General features: G+C 42.9%; 2 protein-coding genes and 2 long non-coding RNA genes across 5 annotated transcripts; 2 read left to right on the forward strand and 2 right to left on the reverse strand.

Annotated features, from left to right (window-relative positions):
- Window positions 1-290: 290 nt before the first annotated feature.
- On the forward strand, window positions 291-8,375 carry LOC307219000. The gene is made up of 2 exons (XR_013840241.1): window positions 291-1,727; window positions 2,311-8,375. It is a non-coding gene; the product is annotated as an uncharacterized lncRNA (long non-coding RNA).
- On the reverse strand, window positions 7,660-15,843 carry ARPC5 (actin related protein 2/3 complex subunit 5). Its single transcript, XM_079981778.1, is given in 5 exon segments — window positions 7,660-9,020; window positions 10,623-10,799; window positions 12,683-12,755; window positions 15,399-15,552; window positions 15,555-15,843. Coding segments are annotated over 5 exon segments (588 nt in total). The 5' UTR covers window positions 15,676-15,843; the 3' UTR covers window positions 7,660-8,957.
- Window positions 15,844-15,940: 97 nt separating this feature from the next.
- On the forward strand, window positions 15,941-25,123 carry LOC307218912. Of its 2 annotated transcripts, XR_013840126.1 has the most exons (5): window positions 15,941-16,054; window positions 17,564-17,844; window positions 20,646-21,514; window positions 23,102-23,322; window positions 23,565-25,123. It is a non-coding gene; the product is annotated as an uncharacterized lncRNA (long non-coding RNA). The 2 variants fall into 2 exon arrangements; XR_013840125.1 differs by having other exon boundaries at window positions 23,102-25,123.
- On the reverse strand, window positions 17,858-19,802 carry APOBEC4 (apolipoprotein B mRNA editing enzyme catalytic polypeptide like 4). Its single transcript, XM_079981667.1, has one exon. It carries the CDS (start codon window positions 19,353-19,355, stop codon window positions 18,306-18,308), a length of 1,050 nt encoding a protein of 349 aa, XP_079837793.1. The 5' UTR covers window positions 19,356-19,802; the 3' UTR covers window positions 17,858-18,305.
- Window positions 25,124-25,228: the final 105 nt, after the last annotated feature.

Raw genomic sequence — 25,228 nt, forward strand, 5'->3', positions numbered from 1 at the left:
AAGAAGAAAGAGACGGTGCCTCTGCAGATTCCCCTCCTGCCTGTGTTTCTGCTGACCAGCACTACCTCCCTTTTCCAGCTCCATGCTGAGCTCACAGCTGAGGTGACATTTGCACTCAGGGCTTCCAGGCTCACAGCACACACTCTTTGCCGCTGGGCGCCCCTCTTGTCATCAGAGGGAATGGAGTTATGTGGCCCCCGAGCCAAGGAGATAAAGAACTATGCAGCCTTAGAAGGCAGCCCTGTATAGGGAAGTTTCTTTTTAAAAAAATGTTTGCTATTAAAATATGTTGAAAGATGCCTAGAGTGGCTGGGGCAACCCAGTGAGATGGGTGGGGAATAAATAATAAAATTATTGTTATGTCCCTATTTTCATCAGATAAATGTTGGAGATGATGTCTCCCTTCCCCAACAGTAAGGATTTAAGATCCACTAAAGGCAGAGTTTTACAGTTTCTCAACCTGAGGCAATCTTTTCCTATATGAGGCAAGGGCTGTTCCTTCTCCTTTTCCTCCCTTGTGGGCTTTTTCATACTATAATAGTCCTGTGCAGCATAGACACACTTCCTTCTAAAAATCATGATGCTAATGGAAATAGAAATCTGTCAGGAGTTGGCAAAGAAGAATCAGATGCCCAAGATTCAGTCACAGCCATTTATGAGAGATGCACCCCATCATTTCAGTTCAGCCTTGCTGGGGAAAAGATGAAGAGATACTTATGCATAGTTGAATAATGTTACTTTCTCCAAAACAAGTTTCCTGACTTCTGCTTAAAACTGCAATAGGTTTAGGAGATACTGGATTTTCCTGCCCACATAGTACGATTTATCATTTGGGAGGAGAAGGCTGTCAGGTTGTCTAGATGTGTTTCTTGAAGTAAAGTTAGGCTCGCTTTTGTCCTTTTTTTCAACAATTGTGCTGATTTCTTTCTTTTAATAGGACGATTCAATCCTTCTACATTTAAATATATGATTTTACATTAGAAGAGCCTGCTGGATCAGACCAATGGTGGGTCTAGTTCCTCATCCTGTTCTTAGATGAGGGACTCATCCAAGGGCCAGTCAGATGCCCTTGGGAAACCGCCGCTTGAGGTTTCCAGCAACAGCAGTTTATTCATTTATTCATTTCTTAAGAAATAGAATAAAATAGAAAATAGAAATACAGTGGTACCTCGGGTTAAGTACTTAATTCATTCCGGAGGTCCGTTCTTAACCTGAAACTCTTCTTAACCTGAAGCACCACTTTAGCTAATGGGGCCTCCCACTGCCGCCGCGCTGCCGGAGCACAATTTCTGTTCTCATCCTGAAGCAAAGTTCTTAACCCGAGGTAGTATTTCTGGGTTAGCAGAATCTGTAATCTGTAGCGTATGTAACCTGAAGCGTATGTAACCTAAGGTACTGCTGTAGAAAGCTTTCAGCTTTAGGGTTAAACAAATATATTTGGTGATTTCCCACTCACCAAGATAAATGCCACTTAACTCCTCCTGAAGAATGAGACAGTGTGTCCTTTTTAATTTCAAGAAGTTGCTTGGTGGAATCAGCTGACTGGACAATTACCTATTCCCACCCACCCAAACATTTAATTTAAAAGTGGTATCCCAGTAGCAATACATTCCTTTTTTTTTTGTTATAGACAAATTGTTTAAAATCTCAAGCTTTTCTTCTTTTTTGACATCTCCTGGTGCAAGTCTAAGAGAACTGGAACTTCGTTACCAGCAGTATTCAAATAGGTCATATATTTTGTGGTCATTATTGGGACAGATCTTCCCCGAGAGTTGGTGTTGAACACAAAGGATGGTCAAAAAATCCGGCAGAGTGAAAAGGAAAAGAGTTTTAGGAGCCTCGGAAGTTTGGGATCCAGGCTGAGAATTGATAGACTGATGGATACTGATTTGGGGATCAAACCGGGAAAGGGAGGGTGGGATTTGGGAATCCAAAGGGTGTTAAAATATAGTTTGTTAAGTCTTTTTTTCTTTTTATAACTTTTGTGATTTTATGGAATGTGGGGAAATTGTGGAAGGGAAATTTGGGTCGACTTTAGGAAAAAGGTTTTAAGATTAAGTTAAAATTGGGTTTTTTAAATCAATTAGAATAAGAACTTGTTGAGTAGACAACATAAATTGGAATGCAAGAAGGGGAGGGGGGAGGAGGTCTGAGAAATAAGGTGAAAGAAGATAAGGTTCTATAAATATTATGTGTTTTTTAATTGTTTTTCTTTTTTGGATATTTTTTGTGTTTTTTTAATTTTTGCTTTTTGTTTTGTTATTATATGGAAAACTTCAATAAATATTATATATTAAAAAAAACAAATAGGTCATATTTTATTTTGAATAGCTTTCTTAACTGGTGAACTAATAAAGTTAATAAATACATCACAGCAGAGGTTTGGTTTTATTTATAGACTGCAAATATGGAATTTATTCTGTAAGCAGTTTCAATTCCTATTCCTAATACAGGAAATTGTTTTAACTGTTTTTCTTAGAAGCCCACTAAATCTCATTTCACAGTTCCTCCTTCATTTCTTTAAGTTTTACATTGCATCTCCATACTCCTTAATCTAACTGTTCTGTTCTAACATTTAATTACAAGTCATTTTCCTGACCATGCTGTTCTCTAACTAGGGATAGGACAGAAATTTGATACAATTCACATTTAAGGCCAAGTTTATTATTTGCATTTGCTGAAACAAGACACCAGAAGTAGACAATGTGGTGCCCTCCACTTTTTCTGGACTGCAATCCCCATCTTCCCTGATCATTGGCCACGCTGGCTGGGGCTGATGGGCCTATAAAGACATAAATAGATTAGGACCACAATACACTGGTACCTCCGGTTACAAACTTAATTCGTTCCGTAGGCCCATTTGTAACCGGAAACCGTTCTTAACATTATGTGAGCTTTCGCTAATGGGACCTCCCGCTGCCACCACGCGACTTCACCTCGCATCCCGCGGCAAAGTTTGCAACCAGGAGCATCTACTTAGGGGAGCTCCTTACCCGAAGCGTTCGTAAGGGGGATGGTACGTAACCCAAGGTTCCACTGCACCTCAAGGACTACCTCTTCCCATGTGAACCAGCCGAGACCCTGTGATCATCATCTGAGGCCCTACTCCATGTGTATCCTCCAGAAGAGGTCCAGAGGGTGGCAACATGGGAAAAGGACCTTTTCTGCAGTGTCTCCCATTGTGGAATGCTCTCCTAAAGGAGGCTTGCTGGGTGCCTTCCATTACGTATCTTTAGGTGCCAGGCGAAAATGTTTCTATTCAACCGGAAGTTTGGCTAGTTAACATTCTATGGCTTTTTAAATGTGTTTGTGGGAGCAGGGATATTGGTTTGTTTTGGTTTTATTATGTATTTTGTATTCTCATTTTGTATTTTTCTGTTGTGAACTGTTCAGGGATCTTCAGTTGAAGAACAGTATACAAGTTTTAACAACAGGAGTTGTAGTTCAGTAATATTTGCAGAGCTTCAAATTGCTTATCCCTGTAGTACATGAACTATGTACAAACGTCCTTTGAAATTCACATTTCTCCAAATTTTGCTCTGCGTTTCTCCAGTAATGCGTACAGAAATGAATATACGAGGGTAAATTATGCATAGAAATGCATATGTTAGTGAACATAACGTTAAAAAAAAAACCAAAGCACCAACTGATGCAGAAATGTGGAGAAGTGAAGGAAGGGGGCTCTTGGTAGTTCCTCTGCCCTCAGAAGCTCAGTTGCTGGTGGTCTAAGAGAGGGCATTTTCTTGAACAGCCCCCAAGTTGTGGGGTGTCCTCCCCACAGAGGTGCATCTGGCACCTTTACTGTACTTTCCGGTGAATGCTGGAGATGCATCTCTTTACCCTGGCTTTTGACAGCTGAGGTGCACGTATATTTTTAGGACCCACCTTATTTCTGTGACTACAAGTTATGTCAAACTGTTTTAATATTGTGTTTCTAAATGTTGTGACCCATCCTGGAGCTTTAGAGTGAAGGGCTGGTAAATAATAATAATGATTAGAAAAATGAGAATCTGAGAGGAATCAAAATTCAGATTCACCCATCCTTAGAGCAGCATTGTTTTATTCACAAGCTGAATAAATCTTCATAAATCTTTTCATTGTGGGTGCATCCTTGATGGAAGCAGAGGTTGGAAGAGATGCAATGACTAATATTTCATTCTCTCCTCACAAGCAGGGAGTCCTGCAAGCATTCTTAATGAGTCACAATCTGGCTTCTCCAAGATTGCTATAGCAACCTTGTGCAACGCAGGGGTGATGGTGTGCTTGTAACTTTCCTCGGATACCAAAAGCAAAGTAGAATCTTCAGGCAACTTGAACAGAAGCAAAGTCTTGTGCGTATGAACATCTACCTTTGCCAGAGCTCCTTGGTATTATTTTACAATAAAAGCAAATGATGTATTCTATTCATCTTGCATATATCATTTTATATTGGCTTCCAAGTCATCTTTCCAATGTCATAGTCTCAGACATTTAGGGGGACCTTGTTTTCCTACTATGTTACTTCTCAAAACTGAGGAGGAAAAGTTTTAAAAAAGCAACATTGCAAATACAAGAGTATTTTTTTATCCAATATGTTATGCTACAAGTCTTATCCAGAGTATTACTTTTTTTTATTCAAGTTACTTCAGAATAAAAATCACAGAGATCTAGAAACACAAGAATGCCCAAAATATATCTAGTTGGGCACAATGTAAAATAATAATAATAATAATTTTTTATTTGTACCCCACCCTCCACGGCTAGAGCCGGGCTCAGAGCAGCTAACATAATATAAATAATACAATATGCATAAAAACAAGCAATCAATTGATTAAAATGCATCCCAAAATTAATTCAAATAAATTAAAATTAAAGTTAAAACTAGACAAATGACAATCCTCAGGTTAAAATTGAAAGCGGTTAATTCTCACCAGGACCAACTGTTTCCACTGATATTATAAGGACCTGTGAGTGGGCTGGGAAACCTCCTTTGTGCTTGTTCTTATACAAAGAGAAAATGAGTCAGACTGAACCCTGACCAAAGGCCTGGCGGAACAGCTCCGTCTTGTAGGCCCTGCGGAAGGATGTCAAATCTCGCAGGGCCCTAGTCTCTTGTGAGAGAGCGTTCCACCAGGCCAGAACTACGGCCCAAAAATTAGCCCTGGCTCTGGTCAAGGCCAGTCTAATCTCCCTGGGGCCCGGAATCTTCAGGGTGTTGTTATTTGCAGGCCGTAAGGGACGTACCAGGAGAGGCGGTCCCATAGGTACGAGGGTCCTATGCCGTATAGGGCTTTAAAGGTTAAAACCAGCACCTTAAACCTGATCCTGTACTCCACTGGGCGCCAGTGCAGCTGGTATAGCACTGGGTGAATGTGATCCCGCGGTGAAGACCCCGTAAGGAGTCTTGCCGTGGCATTCTGCACCCACTGGAGTTTCTGGGTCAGTTTCAAGGGCAGCCCCATGTAGAGCAAGTTACAATAATCAAGCCTGGAGGTGACTGTCGCATGGATCACAGTGGCGAAGTCCGGGCGAGAGAAGTAAAGGACCAACTGCTTAGTTTGGCGGAGATGAAAAAATGCTGCCTTTGTTATAGCTGTAACCTGCACCTCCATAGAAAAGGAGGCATTGAATATTACACCCAAACTCTTGACGGAAGGTCTGGTACTAGTTGCGCCCCTGCAAGGGATGGGAGTTGGCCCCCCAACCCCATATTGTCCCGACCCAGCCAAAGGACCTCTGTCTTGGAAGGATTTAACTTGAACTGGCTCCCACATAGCCATCCAGCCACGGCTTCCAAACATCTGAACAGTGTGTCAGGGGCCGAGTCAGGGTGGCCATCCATCAACAGATAAAGCTGGGTGTCATCAGCATACTGATGACAGCCCAAACCAAAATTCTGGACGAGCTGGGTGAGGGGGCGCATATAGATGTTAAAAAGCATCGGGGAGAGAATTGCGCCCTGCAGTACACCACACACCAAGGAGTAGTACGACAACTCCCCTCCCCCATCACCACCCTCTGTCCCCGACCAGAGAGGAACAAGCGCAGCCATTGAAGGACTGCGCCACGAATCCCCACGTTGGCAAGGCAGTGGTCTAGAAGTTTGTGGTCAACCATGTTGAAGGCTGCTGACAGATCTAAAAGAATCAACAGCCCCAACCTGCCTCAATCCAGCTGCCTATGGAAGTCATCTGTTAGGGTGACCAGAGCCATCTCGGTCCCATGATCAGAGCAAAAACTGGACTGGAATGGATCCAAAGCCGATGTTTCATCAAGAAATCCGCCAAACTGTTCAGCAACTGCTCTCTCAATCACCTTACCCAGGTTGTGTTGGCTGGTTCAGACCATAGTAAATCTAAACCAGAGTTCTATTTCCAACAGCAGCTGATCAGACAGAGCCAGAGGACATCAGAGGGACACCGTATCTGAACATGGAAGTTTCATTTAGCTGTCTTGGCAAATGTCACTGATGGATCTATACAGTTGTCAATCCTTTAAAAATGCAACTAAGTTAGTAGTCACTTTGGGATGTATGGGATGTTAGGGGAAGGATACTACCTCTGGTGCAGGACTTGTTGTGCTCCTTTGGAGTAGTTTGTCTACCTTTGCACTCAGTTCTCACCTGTGGCTCCCAAGTTGTAAGCATGCAACAACAGCCACACCCCAGAAACCACTTCAACTAGCCGGTTAAACAAGGTGAGGGTAGCTGATGGGTTTCAAACCTTTGGGGTTTAGGGACTTCACCTGTGTGAAAAGACAGGCTCCAGTGGATTAAACTGGCAAGTCCAATAGTGGGTCCAATGGTCATGAAGGTGGTTTCTGCAGGTGCTGCAGAGGAAAGTGAGGGGCAGATGGGGCTTGTCAACCTAGGAAGGTAGCCCATCTAGAAGGAAAACACTGACCCTAAACCTCTTCTGCTTTGCGGAATATCTTTGGGAAAAGGAGCAAACTCTACACAAATCTGGAATGGAGTCCCAAAGATGGTTAGATGGCGCCTTGTACGTCTCCTTCTGGCAACTTCCGCAGCCAAGTTGGTGCCAGACGTATTGCTCTGCTTTCCTTTGGACCACATTAGTGAGGCTGAGACAAGATGACTCTTGTCATCTGGGCAGCCCACAATCTCCAGACAAACGGCCCAGGCTTGCTTCCCAGGGAGGGCACTTCAGTGCTGCTAATGCAGCTGTTTTGACTTCACTCCTGGAGGTGCTCCTACTGGAAATGGAATGGTGAATTCTTAAGATGTTCTTTGGGGAGCTACTTCTGATCTTCTGTATGCTTTTTAAAATCTCATTTACTAAGAGATTTTCTTTTTTTGCAGCACAGAGGACTAGGAAAAACTTTTTTAAAACTGTAGATGAATAAATTAAAGTTCTAGAAAAGCTTTAAGATAAGTGACATTCTAGAGGTCCTACTTAAGATATTAAGGTGGTCCTATGCAGTTTTATATGGAAGGAAGTCCCACTGTGTTCAGTGTGGCTGACTTCCAGTTAAGCGTGCATAGGATTGTAGCCTAAGGCTTGACCACAGGATTGCTCAGCAACTGTACTTCTTTAAAAGCATTTATATAGTGCTTGTTTTGGGAGCTGATAAACAACTTTATTCTTAGATGCTCATTTATTATCACCTCCCATCTAAATGTGGATTAACAACAGACAACAAAATTACACTTGAATATTAAAATATTTAGCAGTGACCATTTTATTTTCGATTTCTCATTTTACAAAAAAAGCAGGTATAAAAATGAGCAGCATTTTATAATTCCTTTCCAGTTTTGTGATACAAAACTGGCATTAAGTATAAACTAAACACATTGGTCAACTTTCCTCCTATGTCATTCACATTCAAGCTGTTTCCAGGTCTGGAATGCAAATGATCTCCTAGAAAGTCTTTTTTTTTTAAGCACTTTTTTATTGGTCAGTACTTTCTCCCTTAATACATGGAACATAACCATATTAGGAATAGAGGTTAAGATTTTATGGGTCCCACTAGTTGAACACTGATCAAGAAATGCTTGCAACTTAGAATAAAACTATACATTAGATTTGATATGAGGCTAACACCAAAATAGGCACTCTCATGTTTTGTTCCCTCCACCCCGACCTCTGCAGTATAGGATACTTTTCCCATATCCTGAACCTATGCCAAATTTTCATTCCAACAGTAGGCAATGATGTGATGAAGACAGGGAAACACATGACATCAGGGCATGTGTCAAGAGACTCTAAAAGTTACGGGGAGAAGGAAACTTGACATGAAGACCTTATTTTTGGCAGCAGTCCCACGTCAAGTGCAATGTGTAATTCTGCCCTTACTTCAGTGTACACTTGTTAGGTTATTCAGAGGCAGCTGCTATTATGCAGAGTTCCAAAATGTTTTCCCTGTTGCCTTTGCTTGATGGATTATCACAGAAACAATGACATTCTCTGCTTGTGGATTCTTCATGTAAAAAGGTTTGCAAAGAAAAGTGTGGGACACTTAGGAAAACCAAGCAATGAGCAACTTGACTCGACAGATCCTTGCCGATTGCTGTAAGGTTAGACATTGACTAGTCCAGTTTGTTATTTGTAAGCTGTCCCATATCAACGCAGTTTACATGGAATGCTGCCCAACCAGCTAAAGAATTTAAAACTGACCTCAATCCCCACCATCTGCTCAGACTTTCTGGCCAAAAATGGGGAAGGAAGGTTGTACATTGTCGTGATTTTTTTAAATCATCCTATGCAAACACTTGTACATGTGTCACTGAAATGCTTTGTGAGTACCAGATACTCATTTTAGAAATAAAATTGCACTTATATAATTACCCAACATTTCACAAAAGAAGTCTGATATGCATATTATGCCACAGATATGAAAAAGCAAGAAGGCAAGCTGAAAGAAAGAGATGCTACCCACAGGGCGGTGATGGCATTTGGTTGTTTTGGTCTTTGTATGAGCATTTCCCACACCCATGGCAGAAGGGGCAATTTTTGCTGGACTTAAACTGTTTTCCTGGCAGTTAAGACACGGACAATGGATCCTACACCTCCAGCAGCAAGAGCCTGAAAACAGACAACAAGGAAGAGGAAGTTAAAGCACTCACTGAAGACAACTCTAACTAAGCAGACATCTACTAGCATGTTTTATATGGCTATCTCAAAGAGGCACAAGAAATCAGAAACATCAGTTTATTGAACTGGGAACACAAAAAAGACAAGGGGAGTACACTCCATAAACACACTAGCTTGAATTAAGATACAAACCATTCACAGAATCATGTTCACATATATTTCCTCAACTAAAACTCATTTTAATGTATATTAAATTATCTCAGTTCACTGGGCAATTACAAATTTTGATGACAACAGGCATTATTTCTATGGCACACAATCATACTCAGTAAGTGAACAGAAATATTTATTTTGCTTTACTGAGGATGTCATAGGTGGGTGCCTTATTTTTCTCCGAGGAACGTTACTCCAATCCAAATCATTACTGTGGTCCACAGAAGCATAAAAGTAGTGTTTCTATTAGGTGTCTAGCAACACGTGAAAAAGTACAATGTATTTAGTATTCAATGAAGTTTTACTCAGAGCAGATCCACCAATTTCAGTGGGTCTACTCCAAGCAAGGCTTAGCTAAATACCACCCTCAGCTTTTTAAATATGCATACACCTCACTTCATTTCATTTCATTACTCAAGTACTGATGACTGATAGCTGAATGTGTCAACCAATGCCACGGCAAACTTTTCAAGTCTGAGATGCTTTTGGTTTGGTTTTATATGTTGCCATCTTGTTGTGAACCACTGAGATCTCTGTCTACAGGGCAGTGTATAAGTTGAATAAATAATAAATAATGAAGCATCAGAAGATGTGGAAGCTCTGGGGAAAATCCAATGGTGTCGTCCTCCAGCAGAACAGATTCCCCCTTTCCCTTGCAACTCCTAATGCACCCCCAATGACTACTCCAAAAAACTGGGAAACCTTCCAGAGCAGATTTGGAGGAGTGTAGAGAGCTCTAGCAGGGATGGAAGAAGTCCCATCATACAGCTGGATGTTTCTCTCCATCTGTACAAGGGCTTACATTCACACACAAGTCATCCCTAGATCTTGTGATCATCAAGTGATAAATATGGAAGTGAGAATAAACTCTAAGGAAATATATTTGGTTCTGTTGGTTTCCAGCAGTTAAGTAATTAAGGTAAAAGGATGCATGCCTTAAGCAACAGGATTGTCACAGGCAATTCCTATCTTTCATGATTAATCTCTCCCTCGTTGCCAAAGACAAAACAGTCAAGTTTTTTTTTAGAAAAAAACAACATTATTCAGTGAGTTAAATTGTGTAGTAAGTTTGGAAAATGAATTGTTTGCTAATATTAAAATATGTGTATGCTCATTCCATTGGGTTAATTCTAGTATTTCCAGCCTGTTCATCATTTTACTTCTGCTGTGTTCCCCAATTCACCTGACACTTCTTTTCTAAGATAAAGTTCCAGTTTTTTTAGTCTATCTAAATAACTCTTTCAGGTATGCTATATTCTTTGGGATGCATGTGGCTCTGTTACCTTTTCCTCCCTTCTTGCCTATGCTTTATTGAGAAGGAAGAAAAAATAGCACACAACTCAGAGACCCCAAGAAAGGAATGACTCCAAGCCATCATACCTTTTCATGCCACTGTAGTAAAACAGCACTGCTGTTGTCAGATGGGCTCTCAAAGCCCTTGTAGATGTATTTCATTAAGAGATCAACTCCACTCTTATCCAAAGACTGTACTGCCTTTTCAATATCATTGGCTTTGAAAGAGATGAGAACCTTCAGGACAAGACTTTCTGCACGATCCTAGAGAAAAATTGAAAAAGACAAACAGAAAAAGAACCATGAACACTGCAATCCTGTACTCGCTTACTTGGAAGCATGTCCAACTGAACTCAGCTGATTTTCTTCTGAGCAAACATGCACTTGGTTTGACCACTGCAGTTTATACTATTAAGAAAGGTTCTAATTACCATGAAAATTCAACAAGTACTAAGCTACTAGACTTACATGACTATTATGACTGTGTCTGCAACTGTGTTGCATAAGTAAATTAGTTCTAATATAGAATTAATAAGACCTTATGAATACTTCTGTTTTATCTGAAATGGCAAAAGATTAACTAGGCTGCAGATAGCAATTTTCAAAAGAGGCAAACTCAAATAAAAGTTCTATGCCCGGGGTGTCCAACTTCCAAGAGACTGTGATCTACTCCCACTATAAAAAACTAGCATCAAAGTAGTTAAGCTTTTTTGCAGGGAGGATTAGCCAATGTTGTTGAGCTTTTTAGGGGGGAACATTAGCCAATTAGCCAAAGTTGTTGAGCTTTTTTTTTGGGGGGGGGGGTCCTACGATCGACCAGGATTGACTGTGGCACCCCGTGATCGACTGGTAGATCACGACTGACCAGTTGGACACTCCTGTTCTATGCCATTTCCTACCCAGTTCCCTTCATTGGTACACCAGACCCAGATCATTCTGCAGGGTCTAAGTTGCATTTCTCACTTTATGCTTTTGTCTTGCTTTGGCAAAAACAGTTCAGCAAGTTCTTATTAGAGTGACCTGGTTTGGACATAACACTAAACTACTGTGCACTACCCAAAGTCCAGCACAGTTATGTAATCAGACACTTTCTCTGTATTTTTCAATGAACCACAGTTTATTGTTATGTCCAAATCTGAAACCATGGTTGAATTTAACTAAAGTTTAGGGAAACAATACAACTTCCAAATCCATTGTTTGGTGTTGTTTTTCCCCACCCTAAACCTAGATTAGAGTAGCCACACTTTGGACATAACAACAAACTACAGATAGTTAAAACTGGAAGCAAAAGCTTTCAATCTCCACACAGCTGCACTGGAGATGGAGCACTGGTGAGCCCAAGGCTTGCTTGTTCACAGAATGCTAAACCATTGTTTTGAATTAAATAGAAGTAGGATTAAAAATGTAAACAAATATATATTTATCACTGCAGAACTGTCTCCCATGCCTTACTTAAAAAGCAACAGGAACACAATGGATTTCTACTTTTATAATTAATTTTCTCTTTTGTCTTCTAAAAAGAACTTTAAACATTATAGCCATCTGCACAATGTTTGAACCACTGAATGCAGACTAGGGCTTCATTCGTTTTGCTTTGTCAGCTTGTTCAGGACTGAAAAACATAGGATGACCTGAAAGCAATCAATTAAGACAAAATACATGGCCTGATGTCAATAGACAGACAGTTCCAAAGTATATGTACTGCTATACTAAAATATTGATTTCTTACAATTGCAGAAAGAGTATTATGTGGCACCTGTAACAGTGCCAGGTGCACAGATCAAAGCAGTCAATTGAGCACCAGTGGGGTAAGGCTCGTCTCAAGCCATTAAGGGCTTTCTACTCCAATACTAATACCCTGAACTCAGCCCAATAACAAATCAGCAACCAGTACAGATATCTGAATAGAGGTGTTGTATGACAACAGAGTCTTCTTTGACAGCAACTGTGCTGCAGCATTCTACATTAATTGCAGTTATCCAATCCTGAAGTCACCAATGCAATAACACTTAAACACGTCCACTAAGTTTTGAGAGTTACAGCAGTGATGCAGCAATTCAGCAGTGTTTTTAGATGGGGTTAAAATATTCTGAAAAAGAAGAGCAGTCTTCAATCACTATTATACCATAATTCTCCTGTTACCTCACCTTTACGGCTTGACTCTTGGTGTTGATTGGAGGATTTTTCAGAGCTGCCTGTAATGCAGCCATCATGTTCCCCGTAAACAGCAGTTAAGGAAAAGACAATTGCGCCAAGCTTTGAGGGTTCAAAAACTAGTAATAGTTATAGAACACATTTCAAGAGTTCAAAATGCTTCAGATGCATTCACAGGAACCTTAAAATAGCCCCATAAGGTTTTTCAGTATCTTATGTAGTATCTTATGCAGCTGGGGGTGAAGAGAGAATCACTAAAGCTGACTAGTTTGTATAACAACATTTCACAAATGGCTGAAGTTGAATTTGAAGAGAGGACTTTCTGACTCAAACCTTACTCTTTCCCACTACATAGCACAGAGCTTAGAGAAGCCTCAAGCAGATTGAAAAATCTTAGTGGTTGATTAGAGAATGCTATATCTAATAAGCAAAGAAAAATTAACACATCTCAAGAGATATAAAAAAAAAACAGACAGCCTGTTGATAATGCAGAACAGTATTTTAATTAGACTCAATTTGGTTTTGGAAATGGGGGGGGGGGTTCCTTTCTTGATTACTTCCTGGAACCCATTTAAACAGTGTAATTTTTAGAAACTGTTTCTTCTATAAATGAGACAAATCACTAATTTCCTGATCCCTGATCCTATGAAAATTCACCCAGAAATAAGTTGTACTGTGTTCTCAAGTGAGTGTACTTAAGATTACAAAATGGAACTGAATACCAGTTGCACTATCGCTGACTAGATGCAACTGTTTCCATAAAAGGAAAGACCCTACTGAATTCATGTACTTCCTCTACTGTTTTAGTCTGACAGGAGGAAGTTAGAAGACTGTAATGCTTTGCAGACTCCTCCTCCCATGTTCTTCAATTTGATGTAACACTGTCAAATGCATGCTTTAGGACTGTGCAGGCAAACAGTGAGAAAAGACACTTATAAAAGTAGATGTGCAAAGCTGCTACCATGTTAAGCCATTCAGATTATACTATATTAAGTTATTTTTTCCTTTTCAGATATGCCTGAAGCTTATTACAAAATAAGTTCTAATGAAAATAGAACATCTGCCCCATGAACACTTATCTCTTACTAAAGCTATCCACAGACTAATGCAATTCTTACAAGTAGACCCACTGAATATGGCTAAACATTTTTAGCTGATTAACAATCTTATTTTTCAATATTAAATTGTACTACACTACAGTATCATGATATGGGGTATTTTTGAGAATGTTAAAAAATGAGATTCAACTATGCTATGCAGACACATGAATTCACAGCTTGGAAAACAGATCAAGTAATTTTAACATTATTGAAGAGGTGTGTTTTCAACAATGCTGTCAACCATGAAACTCTTTCACACACTTTTGAATTAAAAAAATCCACGAAGTGATTAAATGATTATAGAGTGTCAATCAAGAAAAAGTTCCAGACCTAACTTTTGACCTGTGGAAAAAAAGAGCAATGAACCCTGAAGGAGGAGCAGAGTAGTGTGTGTGTGTGTGTGTGTGTTCAGCAGGAAAGCAAGATAAAGCTTTGTGTATTAAAGGTGGAGGAAAGTTAAAATATATGTTCAACCAAAGCTGTTAGTGCCTTTACTGACTTGTTCTTGCATAAATCACTCTGTTTTACACCACAGTTCTTTTTTCTTCCATAGAAATGTTCTGAGGAATAGCATGAACTACAGGACAGCATGACTGTGAACCTCAACATTACAGTCTGCTGAAACAATGGCTACATTGAGATGCCTTCATGCTCAGAGCCAGTGTGGTTTAAAATGGTCTCTCAATGCTCCTTTGTCAGATTAAAGCATACACAGATATCTTAACTGTTTGCAGTTGTACAGAATGGGTCTGAAATGTGAAAAGTTCAAATGTCAGCTAGGTTCCCTTTATACCCCGCCTACAAAGCATCTGTGTGAAATGTGGGTGAAAAATACAACCAGCCCATAACTGTGGGCCTTACTTCCAAGTAAACACACATGATTAAAAACCAAGATGCAGTCTTGTGTGCTGTTACACAAGAGAAGGCCCCACGGAAAGCAGTAAGGTTTTCTTCCAACCAGCAAGATTGTCTCTCAGCCTAACCTGAACAGTAAGAGCTGTTCAACAGTGGAGGATTCAACCAGGTGGCGGTGGCATCTCCTTCCACGGAGGATTTTAAGCAGAGGCTGGGCGGCCATCTGCCCTGGACGCTTCAGCTGAGACTCCTGCACTGCAGGGAGTTAAGGACCCCTTGGGGCCCCTTTACAATTCTGTGAAAGGGAGAAGGCTTCGCAAACCCCCCTTAGGGAGTCAGGCGGGACGAGGGAGGCTCTGCTCCCATCGAGCAGGCACCGATGTAGCAGAAGCCCCCTCCCCCCAAAAACTGCATCCATCCTGGGGGGTGGGGAGTCCGCCCCGCCCCCCCACCTCCTCCTCCTCCTTTGCGGAAGAGATGGAAGATGGAGAAGCCAAGGGCCTCGGCAGGCAGGCAGGCAGGCAGGGCGACCCTGCTCCTCAGGGCCGGGGCTTGGGCGACAAGATCCCAGCACTGCGGGGGGTTGGGCTAGATGACCCCCGAGGTCCCTTCCAGCTGGACCGGAGATGGCGGGGGGGGGGGCGGAGCGCCTGTCCCGGCGCCCAAGGGCCCCTCCTCAGCCCGCCCGCCCTCCATGGGAAGGGAGAGAGACCCCCCCCCGCCGACCCCCGCCACTCGGTTTCCCTCAGGATATTGCCTCAGGCACGAGTCCACCTCGCCCTCGTCGGGGCCCACCTGGCCGTCGCCGCCCTCCTCCTCGTCCACGAACTTGTTCTCGTCGTACTCGTCCACGTCCACCCGGCGGAAGCGCGCGGAGGAGACCGTGTGCTTGGCCATGGCTGCGCCCGCCTGACTCGCTCGGGCGAAGGAAGGCGGCGGCGGCGGCGGCGGCGGCGAGAGGCGGGACTCCGCCCCTTCCCGGCGGCGGAAGGACTCACGTCACGGAGGGAGCGGCAGCCGACACCACGCATGCGCGAGTGGTTTCACCCCCACCTCTCCTCCGCTCTGCGCATGCGGACAATCCACACCAAGTTAACCGCCATTATGTCATTTCTCCTCCTGCGCGTTTTTTTTGTAAGCTTCTGTGAGAGAGCGACCTTTTCCAGGCCCTTCTGATTAAAAAGCCCCAACAAGCGCTGGGTTTTAAGTCTTTTATGCTCGCTAGCGTTGCGCATGCGCGCGCCACCCATTCTAATGAGCATGCGTCAAGCAGCCATTTCGCGCCCCCCCCTGTGGGAGGCAATTGAGAAGGTGGCTGACACGTGATCTTGGGCAGGTTCCTATAGCAACGGATGGGCCTGGGATCCCGGCCTCCTAATTCCAGCCGGAGGCCAAAATGTCGCCTGGCTGGTGGGGGGGCGGGGGGCTGTTAGGCCTGACAGAAGCCCCATGGCTGCTCGAAACCAGAGGGCGGTTGGCTCTGATTTTTGCTCAGTGCTCGTAAAACAAAATTGTTAGACTTTTGTATCTTCTGACGGGTTTTTTTGTGGTACAACTTTTCCCTTCTAATTCGGATTTCCACCTCATCCCCAAGGTTATGAGGTGGACGCATCGCTTTTAAAAACAGCAGCCAGTGCATACCCCCAAGTTTAAGTTCTTTATCAAAGTAGGAACAGCAAATAATTATGTAGTGCAGTAAGAGAATAATCAAGCCAGTGATAGGATATACCTGTTTGCCTGGGAGTAGGCCTCATTTGGGGACGCGGGTGGCGCTGTGGGTTAAACCCCAGAGCCTAGGGCTTTGCTGATTAGAAGGTCGGCGGTTCAAATCCCCACAATGACGGGGTGAGCTCCCGTTGCTCGGTCCCTGCTCCTGCCAACCTAGCAGTTCAAAAGCACATCAAAGTGCAAGTAGAGAAATAGGTACCGCTCTGGCGGGAAGGTAAACGGCCGCTGCTCTGGTTTGCCAGAAGCGTCTTAGTCCTGCTGGCCACATGACCCGGAAGCTGTACGCCGTCTCCCTCAGCCAATAAAGCGAGATGAGCGCTGCAACCCCAGAGTCGGTCACGACTGGACCTAATGGTCAGGGGTCCCTTTACCTTTACCTTTAGGCCTCATTTATATCTTTGAGGACTTCTGAATAGATATGTATAATAATAATAATTTTATATTTTGTATCCTGCCCACCTGACTGGGTTGCCCCAGCCACTCTGGGCAGCTTATGACATATATAAAAGCATAATAAAACATCAAACATTAAAAACTTCCCTATACAGGGCTGCCTTCGGGATTGTGTGCAGCAGATTTGTTGCAGCATACACTTTCATGGACTGGATCAGGGGTCGGCAAACTTTCAGCAGGGGGCCGGTCCTCTTTCCCTCAGACCTTGTGGGGGCCCGGACTATATTTTGAGCGGGGGGAAATGAATGAATTCCTATGCACATCAGGCAGGCCCCACAAATAACCCACAGGTGCATTTTAAAAGAACCCATTCCATGCAAGAGCACCAGGCAGGCCAGACAGAATTGTACATGATAAAAAATAATTAAAAAAAATTCTTACCTGCACTGATGATAGTCATTGTTTGGATGGGGGGCTCCTAACCTGGGTTTGGTGCTGCGTTGTGGCCTGCTGGGCCTCCTGCTGCTGGCACCTCTTCTGCGCTTCAGGGGTGGGATGGCCCCCCCCCCCAGCAGCAGAGGCCAGAGCGCCGCTGTGCAGCCAGTGGGGAGAGCTCCTTCCTGTTCTCCCCACCCTCACTCTTTTCCCTCCGCCCGTAAATCTCTCGCCCCCTCCCCTGCCCTGGATGGTGCCTCTTTCCCCGCCAGTGGCACCTCTGCCTTCCTCCTGCACCTCCTGAAGGAGGACTCCACGCAAGAACGTGCGGCGGCTTCCCTTTTTTTTGTCTTTTTTTCCCAGGGAGCTCAGACAGCGGCCGGGCCAGGTTAACAACCCTCATGGGCCTGATTTGGCCCACGGAGCCTAGTTTGCTGACCCCTGGACTTGATTGAACTTCATCAGATGCAAGTTTATCCCAGGAATAGGTATCCACCCACTCCGAACCATTATGCTTGCAAGTACTTTTAATAATTTCAAAGGGAAGTTTGAAGAGCTACCTGTGATATCCACTAAAAAGCAAGGCGTAGCAAAAAGAAATTAAATTTCCAAATAACTCTGATGATGTCTGGGCTGACTTTAAGGTATTTTCTGGAGACGATAGAAGAATTGAATATTAGTCTTTTACATGCAGCATTTTTGATGATTGGATTTATTTTATTACATTTATATCCCAGCTTTCTGTTGCCAGGTACAAGTTTACAGCCAAAACTGCATAGAACAATGACAACAAATCAGTACAAAATAATTATTATAAAGGAAATATCCTTAAGATGAAAAGTTGTCTCAATACTCTAACAGAAAATGGAGGATGACGCTGTCCAGTAGCCACACTGACTAGCAGGATTGCCTTAGTCTCTTCATTCAGCTGCTCGAAGTTGGTGTTTCCTATGCTGGCATAATAGCCACAGTACATATGAAAAACGTGTGTATAACCATTTGAGCTGCTTACATGCTGAGTGAATTGTCAGCCCTGCATTCAATTTTTGAATGAGGTGAATTGGATCCTGTTTCTGTACAGTTCATGCTCTTTAGACTTGATACTTTAAACTCGTTCAGTAATTCTTTCCATGTAAACAGATCTTCCATTTGGAATTACTTGCAAACGTTTAGCTTTGCTTAATGACTTATCTGGCATTTTTAAGTGTCTGACAATATTTTTAGGTTGGGGGTATAGTGGCTGCTTTCTAAAACTGGAAAAAACATCCATGGGAGGTGTTGAATGGGGGGGTGGTATCCTCAGAGGGAGCAATCTACCATTCATCATTGGTGCTGGATGCTGACAGTCTGAACTGGGCAAAAAGTACTTTTGCAGAGATGGCAGAACAGTTGAGTGTCCATAGCCTGGCTGAGGCAGGGTCTTCATAAAAGGAAATTTCATTCCTGTAATGCTGCTAATTTGTTGTGCATTTTGTCTGTCAGCCCATACTCTTGCAGGCAAAATTGGATGATGGAGACTTGGGTGTGGTATATTAGTCACAAAACTGTTTAGGAGGGAATGCCAAAGTCCACCACACAGTGGGCTCAATGTCACCTGAGGCCACATGCTAGCCAGGCTTTGCAGAGCTTCACAGTTCCATGTGGATACTGGGAAATCCTCCTCTGTGTGGTACAGCTGTGCAAAATAAATGCAGAGTGTAATGTCTTGATACTTCATCAGGAAGTTGTACATTTTGCTTATGCAGCCATGCTCTGCCTCGTTACAAGGTGAGTAGTTTGAATAAATAATTATGTATCCAGCATTCTCATAATTGTGCACAACTGAATCTAGATAACCACCTATTTCAAATAACATTGATTCTGGATGAATGTTGTACTCTGTGCAATTTGTAGCATGGCCTTTTTGAATTAATTTCCCTGATGAATGCCTCAATTCATAAAATAGAAGGTGTTTATTATGGGAAGGCATTGATCTGTATGGGAATCCAAAGGCATTATGAAATTCTACATAAGGAACTCTTGCTTCTTCACCTGTTTTTATGTGATAAGGGCACTTGACACAGCTTTGGCTCACTGTTAGCCAGTAATATGGTTTTACTACTGTACCTTTATGTGCTAGGTATTCTTGGCAAAATGTTTCTGTTTCTAGGTTCATAGTGTATGGAAATATTGCTCCTGTAAGTTGGACAATCCTGAAACACACAAAAAATAAATTCTTAGTTAGTTATTCCCCCCCCCCTTATTTGGAATCTTTGAAGTTAAAGTTGTATGTATATTACAAATTTAAGCCAGATATGAACTGTGTTAGTTGTCAGGGCTTCTGTATGTGAACTATAGGAGCAGAACTTCTTTCTTTACTTAGGGTTTCTTATTAGAGAACCAAGAATCATGATTTCCAAAGTTCCATGGTTGGAAGCCATGGAAGGCAAAGTAATTTACATTTGTAATATACATATATCCTAAGAAAGCCAATAGGGTTGCCACTCAGTGAGACTGACCAGAACAGGGGTCGGCAAACCACGGTCCGTAGGCCAGTTCTGGCCCAATTGCCCTCAGGATCCGGCCGGCGGACGTTCCGTGGATCAGCGGTTCTGTTTGTTCATTTTTTTTTTCATATTTTTTTTTTGGCGCCACCATTTCTTTTTTGGCGCCATTCCCCCCACCCACCCACCCACTGCGGCGCCTCCTCTCTCCCTCCGCCTGGCTTCTCCCCACCCTTCTCCCCGCCCTGTGTAGTGGAGGAAGTGGGCTGGGCTGAGCTGGCTGAGCGCCATTTTGGGCAGCGCCTCTCTGGAGCCAGCCAGCCCTTTCGGGCTGCTCATCCCTCCGCCACCGCTGCCAGCCTCTGCCGCTTGCAAGGGCAGGCACAGGAGCAGCGGTTGGCAGAGCTGTGGTGGCGGCAGCAGGACGAGCAGCCTGAAAGCAGCCCTCTCAAGGGCACAGGAGCCGCAGTTGAGAGAGCTCAGCACTGACAGCAGCATAGGTAGGCAGGGGGAGGGGAGGGGCTGGGGAGAGAGGGGGAGAGAGAGAAGCCCCCTCCGCCGTGCGCGCCCGCGTGTGTGCGCTGTCTGGCACGCCACAAGGTCTGGGGGACAGTGAACCGACCCCCTCCAAAAAAAGTTTGCTGACCCCTGGACCAGAATTTTACCTTCTGGGCTAGTTGCTAGAATTGGCTATGGTGCCAGAAAAACGGCAGCTGAGCTGTTCTTTTGTCTGGTATAGTGCATTTTTTAGCTTTCTTTCTCATGTAATATACTAAAATATGACATGGAAGATGGTAGCCACATATGCAGTGCAATGCACAAACATGTAAAGGCTGTGCATTTTTATGAATATCAGTGTATGCATACTATGCTATCTCATAGAAGACCACAGAGGTATGTGGCATCATTTTCAAGGGGCATTCAGTGCAACAACCTGCATGTTTTTGTCATCTTCCCAGCAGATCTCCTAACAAGGCCAATGAATACTTGGGCCTCTCACTGTCTGCTGCCTGTAATGAGCACTGAGGTTTTGCAGGAAGCAGGCCCTGAGCACTCTGAGGATTTGTGGGAGCCAGGCCCTGGCTGTGCCAACCTTATATGAATCAGGCGCAGGCCAGCAAGCACGGTCAGGTGACAAGATGCACTGCAGCTGGGAGCAAGCCCAGGAGAGCTAGATCAGGCCTGCATTTCACTTTTGGTCTTTGCCACAGCAACTTGGTCTTTCGTTGAGCTCCTGTGACCCTGCATCGTGACCTTGCCTGGCTGGACTTCTCACCCACCTTGACTCTGGTGCGCTTCTGGACTTCCTCTTGCCTCTGACCCTTGTTTGACTTGCTGCTGCTTCCTGACCATGGGCCCACCAATTGGACTGCCCCTTGCCCCTGCTCCCTCCGTTGGACTTTACTTTGGCTACTCGGACTGCCTCTGCTACCAGCACCAGCACCCGTACCCCAGTCTCAGCGTTCCTGCCCAGGACTCTTGCCGCTCACACCCCAGAATGTCACTCTCTGAGCTGGTGTGGAGCCACTGTCACCTTTGGTAGGGTGACTTATGGTGAAACACTGAAGTACAGATTGATGGTATATCCGGATAGTCTCCGGATAAATGAAGCACTTCTTTCCTAAAGGAAGGGCATTCAGGGACACGTTGTTACTTGGTTCTTATTTGAAAAATTGTCTCCTAATGAAGAAAAAAGAACTCTGCACATATTCAACGAAACTCAGCTTTAAATGCCAGAGTTATTCATACTGCAGCAGCTCTTCCAGATATTTTATATCCGAGGCACACTTTTTCAGCATCTAAAATTCTTAAATTCATTCTGCAATAATAGGTAGGTATTTTATGTTAAAGGTAAGGTAGGCAGGTAAATCTGCAGGCAGGTATACTCCATACTGCTGCAGCAGCAGTTAAAAGTTCCTACCTTTCCCCACCCAGTTGGGGCTCTGGGATGGGGCTGTGCTTTCTGGCAGTGCTGATGCTTCTTAAGAATCCTTTGTGCTATATTTTCAGCTAAAGTTCTTGTTTTATTATGGGGTCCAGTGCATCCTTATTCTCTAAATGGAAGTGACATTGCTGCCCATTTTGGTGAGGAGAATTTGACTTGCCAGATTGCGCCTTTTGAGGCAAGACAGGTAACATTTGCTTATGTTTGTGAGATTCATCGGGAACAGTGGCGTAGCGTGGGGGGTGCAGGGGGGCCCAGCCGCACCCGGCGCAACATCTGGGGGTTAGAGTTAGGGTGCGCAAATCCACGGGTTAGGGGGCGCAAATCCACGGGTTAGGGGGCGCAAATTACTTGCCTTGCCCCGGGTGCTGACAGCCCACGCTACGCCACTGATCGGGAAAATATGAGGGATATTGTATCCTTCCCCCACCCCCTCTTGTGTGAGAAAGGCTGGGCTGCTGATTTTGAGTGACAAAGGATTAAATAGCCTATTCCACTCTGTGCAACCTGAAACCACCCAACTATTTTTCCCCTTCTTTTTAAAATGCAAGCATGGGATTAGCCGTATCATGCTCTTCAGAAATAGCCACAAAATTGTAAAATCATGCAATAAAAGCATTGCTTCCTTCCCAGAAACAAGATAAGATATGCTTTGCATTGCAGAAGCTAAGCATAATCTGTTACATTCTTAAGATTTAATAACTGAGCTGTACTTACCGTCAGTGTTCTCAGTCCCAAATGCCAGTAATAAGCACAGCCTTACTTGAATTGTTCTGCTGTTTTCTATTGTAAATAATGTAAAAAATGTTTCCCTATGATCAACCTTTCACTTTGAAAGAAAATAAGCTACTTTTCTTCCTCATTTGCTTCTGGTACATATGATTGTCGTTTGATCACTTTTATATTGTTGCAGTGTAGGAGTTTCAGTTGCTCAGCAAAGGAACATGGTTGTACTGTCAGTTTCAAGTGCTAAGATACCTAGCTGTAAACATGAGCCTTACCTTTATTTTTTGAATGAGTGGCCAGTTCAGCTCTTGTGCCTGATTACAATTGTCATTAATGTATGCAGTGAGATCAAAGTACATAGTATGTTTACAGAGTAAAAAAAGGAACAACAAAAGTATAGGTGTCTGCTTTAAAGATTTTACAATCTCAAACATGACAGTACAACGGATGACAGGAAAGAAAAGAAAGAGGCATGCATGAAAGAGCCAAATGTGCGGGGAATGACTGCTGGCAAATGTACAACAAACCTTTCCACAAAATCAGCAAAGGTTCTTATTTTTAAGGGGGGAAAGGGGGAAATATGATATAATAAGCTGCATTCCTTTACCCACCTTCCTTGGAGGTAAGGCACACTGAACTCATGGAGATTTACTTTTTAATAGACTTGTATAGGATCATGCTGTAATAATGCTCAATGTTTGCACAGCAGTTTCAAGTGTTTTAACACTTCATGTTCATGTCCTACAGCGCATGTAATCCTCGCAACAGCCTGTACAGCAAGTCTTCTCAAACTCTGTGGTGGACCAGCAATTCCCCACCCCACCAATGTGCCAGGGACTGGTGCCATACAGTACTTTGTCCTTGAAGAGCCACACCCAACATGGGCTGCAGTGAAGTCGGTGTGGACCAGAAGCCAATGGCTTATGAACTGCACTTGTCAGTGGACCACTACTTTGAGTAGCACTGCTGTAAGTTGTCTTTATTCTTCCACATTGCAGAGGGAAGAACAAGAGAGTGGCTTGCCTGAAGCCACCTAGTGAGTTCATGACAGTGACTTTGTTGCCACTGTGCTACACCAGAGTAGCTAGGTTTTGCAAGGGAAGAATGCACTTTTCCCATCACTTCCAAAGAAGCAATGAACAGTGTATGTAGCAAATGGGTGTGTGTACTTGCTTTCTTTTACTTAAAGGAAATTCTTTTAATAATGAAGGAAGAATGACAATGTAAAAGATTTATTCAAAGTTGGTAATTGAAGAGCATCTGAACAAGCTGGAGAAACAGAAACAGAAGTGTAACAAGGAGACGAGGCTTAGTATATGAGCCAAAGCAGCCACAGGATGGCAGTATAATAAAGATACAGTACTCTGTTTTATACACTTGGGCATGAGAACTGTGTGTACTTTATTTGCCCATATTTTAAAAGACCTTAAATTTGACATGTGTGTGTTTTATCTTCTGGTGCAACATAACAGGTTGCCTCTTAGGTATGCAGTATGTTAACTGTTGAATGGGAAGCTAAAGAGAGACGCATCTGGGGTGTTGCATTTCAATGTGCATGTGACCTAAGTTTTGTATCAGACCTGCTGTGCGAACCCTTTGCTCCTCTGCCAGTTCCATCCTTGCAAGCCAGCAGGAGTTGAAACTGACAAGGATCCTATGCTCCAGCCCCTCAGAATTAAGCATTCTCATCAAATCCCCTGCCAGCTTTTAAGCATGAAGTCTGCAGGGGAGCAGAATCCAAGAGTATAAGTGAAAGAATCTGTTTTTCTCTTGCCACATACTCTACTCTCAGAACAAGGAACTGTATGTATCAAAGGAAAAAAGCTAGCAAGAAAAGTGTGGAGCACAATGAAACACAACTGATTTTCGAGGGTTTCAGCCTTTTTATTTTAAACAGTTCTAAAGCAAGATGCAGGTTTGTTTCATTTGCACCAATATAAACATTTGATGTATACTTGACCTGGATTATTTTCATGAGGAAATACTAAAGTCACCAAAGTCCAGAACTTTTATATAGTATTCTTAATTTTCATTTCACTACATGCTGTTTAAATGCTTTGATTATCAAAAGTATCTCTGACTATCAGCTGATGGGAGTATATAACAAAATATGACTGCTCTGATTATGATTTTTTGATTTTTTAAATTAGTTTTAAAATATACAACACAAAACTGCAACCAATAAACATCTCTCCCACCCACTTACAACCAATTCCTGGTATTAAAGGGATAATTATGATATTATCCTTCCCCCCGCCCCAGCATGTACCGTAATTAAATCCATCACATAGGTACAGCCTAGGAGTATCCAATAGTCCTCCAATTTGACTGTACAGATGGTCAGCAGTACAATTAAGATACAAAATATCATGAAGATAATATTTTTGAAGATGCAGGTGATGGAGTGTTTTTCAGCCCTTGTTATATACCATGAATTTCCACAATATGTCATAAAACACTTGTGTGTTTTTGAGTTCCTTTCAATATTCCTATTTTATGTGTTAAGCTTTTCCACTATGGTTATATGCCAGGCATTTTTATACCAAAGTTAAATATCCAAATTCTGCAGTTCCTATTTTAAAGCAGCATATAGCCCTGCTGCCACTACAGAACGTCAATAAGTCCTTCATTTTAATGTCCTCATTTGACACTTCAAATATGGATTGATTATTAATTTCTCATGGACATCTGTTTGACTACTGTTGGAAGAAGAGCACTAAACTAAGAGAGACAGCTATTTTAACAACAATAAAAATCTTTGTCATTGTCTTGGAAGGTGTACTGTTGTACTGGGGTAATGTGGCTTATGAAAATCTGTTTTTCAGTGCAAGAACATAATTAGATTAAGGATTTATATAGAACTAGGTGAAAGTT

The sequence above is a fragment of the Podarcis cretensis genome (genome assembly GCF_951804945.1).
Source record: "Podarcis cretensis genome assembly, chromosome: 6".
In the NCBI taxonomy this organism is placed as follows: Eukaryota; Metazoa; Chordata; class Lepidosauria; order Squamata; family Lacertidae; genus Podarcis; species Podarcis cretensis.

Coding starts and splice junctions, on each gene's coding strand:
- APOBEC4 (XM_079981667.1), bottom strand. CDS start 19,355: ATGAACCTAGAAACAGAAACATTTTGCCAAGAATACCTAGCACATAAA.